Below are 1,046 nucleotides of genomic sequence, written 5' to 3'. Positions count from 1 at the left end.
TGAATTTCAGCTGTCCAGCTTTCATACTAACATGTGCTTCAATTCCAGACTCATGGAATATATTAGAATTCACCTCCACGCCACTTCTAGCAAATTCCGGCATGTTTATTCCCAGGTGTGTTACGAACTCAATTGCTACTGAAGGTTTAGCAACGAGTTCTGCTTGCATCTGTTCAATAAAACCAAAATGGTATATTTATTTACCCAACACTTCTTACTGGTTTTATGAAACAAATGTATTATTCTTGATCATCTAGAGGTAGGTTTCATATAATTGATTTTGTTATTCAAATAATTTGATTCCCAAATCACATAAGCAGAGGGACTATGTAAGTGGTAACTGTAATGTAACAAATACAGCAGGATGATGACATCAAGGAACCTTACCTACCTGAAAGTAAAAATAGTCATGCTTCAGAAAAATTTTGTACATGAAGCTACTTGCATGTATTTTTAAATCTGAAGACAATAGCCAATTTTCCATTGTTAAAAAAAAAAAAAAGCAGTTTTCAAAAACAATGAGCAAACTATTTGACAAAAAAGAAATGGATCCAAGATCTGAAATTATCTAAACGGAAAACAGCTCATTTTCGATTTTTTGGTTTGGCCAATACAGAAAGAAAGGGACGGAATGCAAATTCTGGAAAGACACCAGAAGTAACTAAAGGGCAATCAGAACTAAATTTGAGAACTTATTTTTTTATTTTCACTGAAATCATATATATGATGTAAAATGAAAAGTTTAAGTGAACTGAAACTAATGAGAATTTTATATAAAATGAGAGCAAAATAGCTATTAAAACTGTAAAAAAGAATGGCAATATAAAAATTGAATTTATTTTTAATAAAATTTTAAGTGGATAATTAATTTTGTGTCACATTCTTTTTATTATTACAATTTTAAAATGTTTTATTTCAGATAAAAAAATGTTTCATTTAACCTGAATTTCAGTATTTCTTTTAACTGAAAAACAAAATTTTCACTTTGGATTGCCCACATAAAAATTTTTTATTAACTCTTAGGTTTGAACCGCAAATTCACGTGC

At 29.3% G+C, this 1,046-nt stretch overlaps 1 protein-coding gene across 1 annotated transcript in view; it reads right to left on the bottom strand.

Annotated features, from left to right (window-relative positions):
- The window catches only part of APOB (apolipoprotein B), a 37,498-nt gene that overhangs the window by 21,044 nt on the left and 15,408 nt on the right, over window positions 1–1,046 (bottom strand). The window contains exon 18 of the mRNA XM_010136421.1: window positions 1–169. Within this exon, the coding sequence (XP_010134723.1) occupies window positions 1–169 (169 nt within the window). The remainder of the gene's footprint in view (window positions 170–1,046) is intronic.

Source organism: Buceros rhinoceros, unplaced genomic scaffold (assembly GCF_000710305.1).
Source record: "Buceros rhinoceros silvestris isolate BGI_N320 unplaced genomic scaffold, ASM71030v1 scaffold18225, whole genome shotgun sequence".
In the NCBI taxonomy this organism is placed as follows: Eukaryota; Metazoa; Chordata; class Aves; order Bucerotiformes; family Bucerotidae; genus Buceros; species Buceros rhinoceros.
The sequence above is the reverse complement of the archived record's forward strand: the minus strand, read 5'-3'. Positions and strand labels throughout refer to the sequence as shown.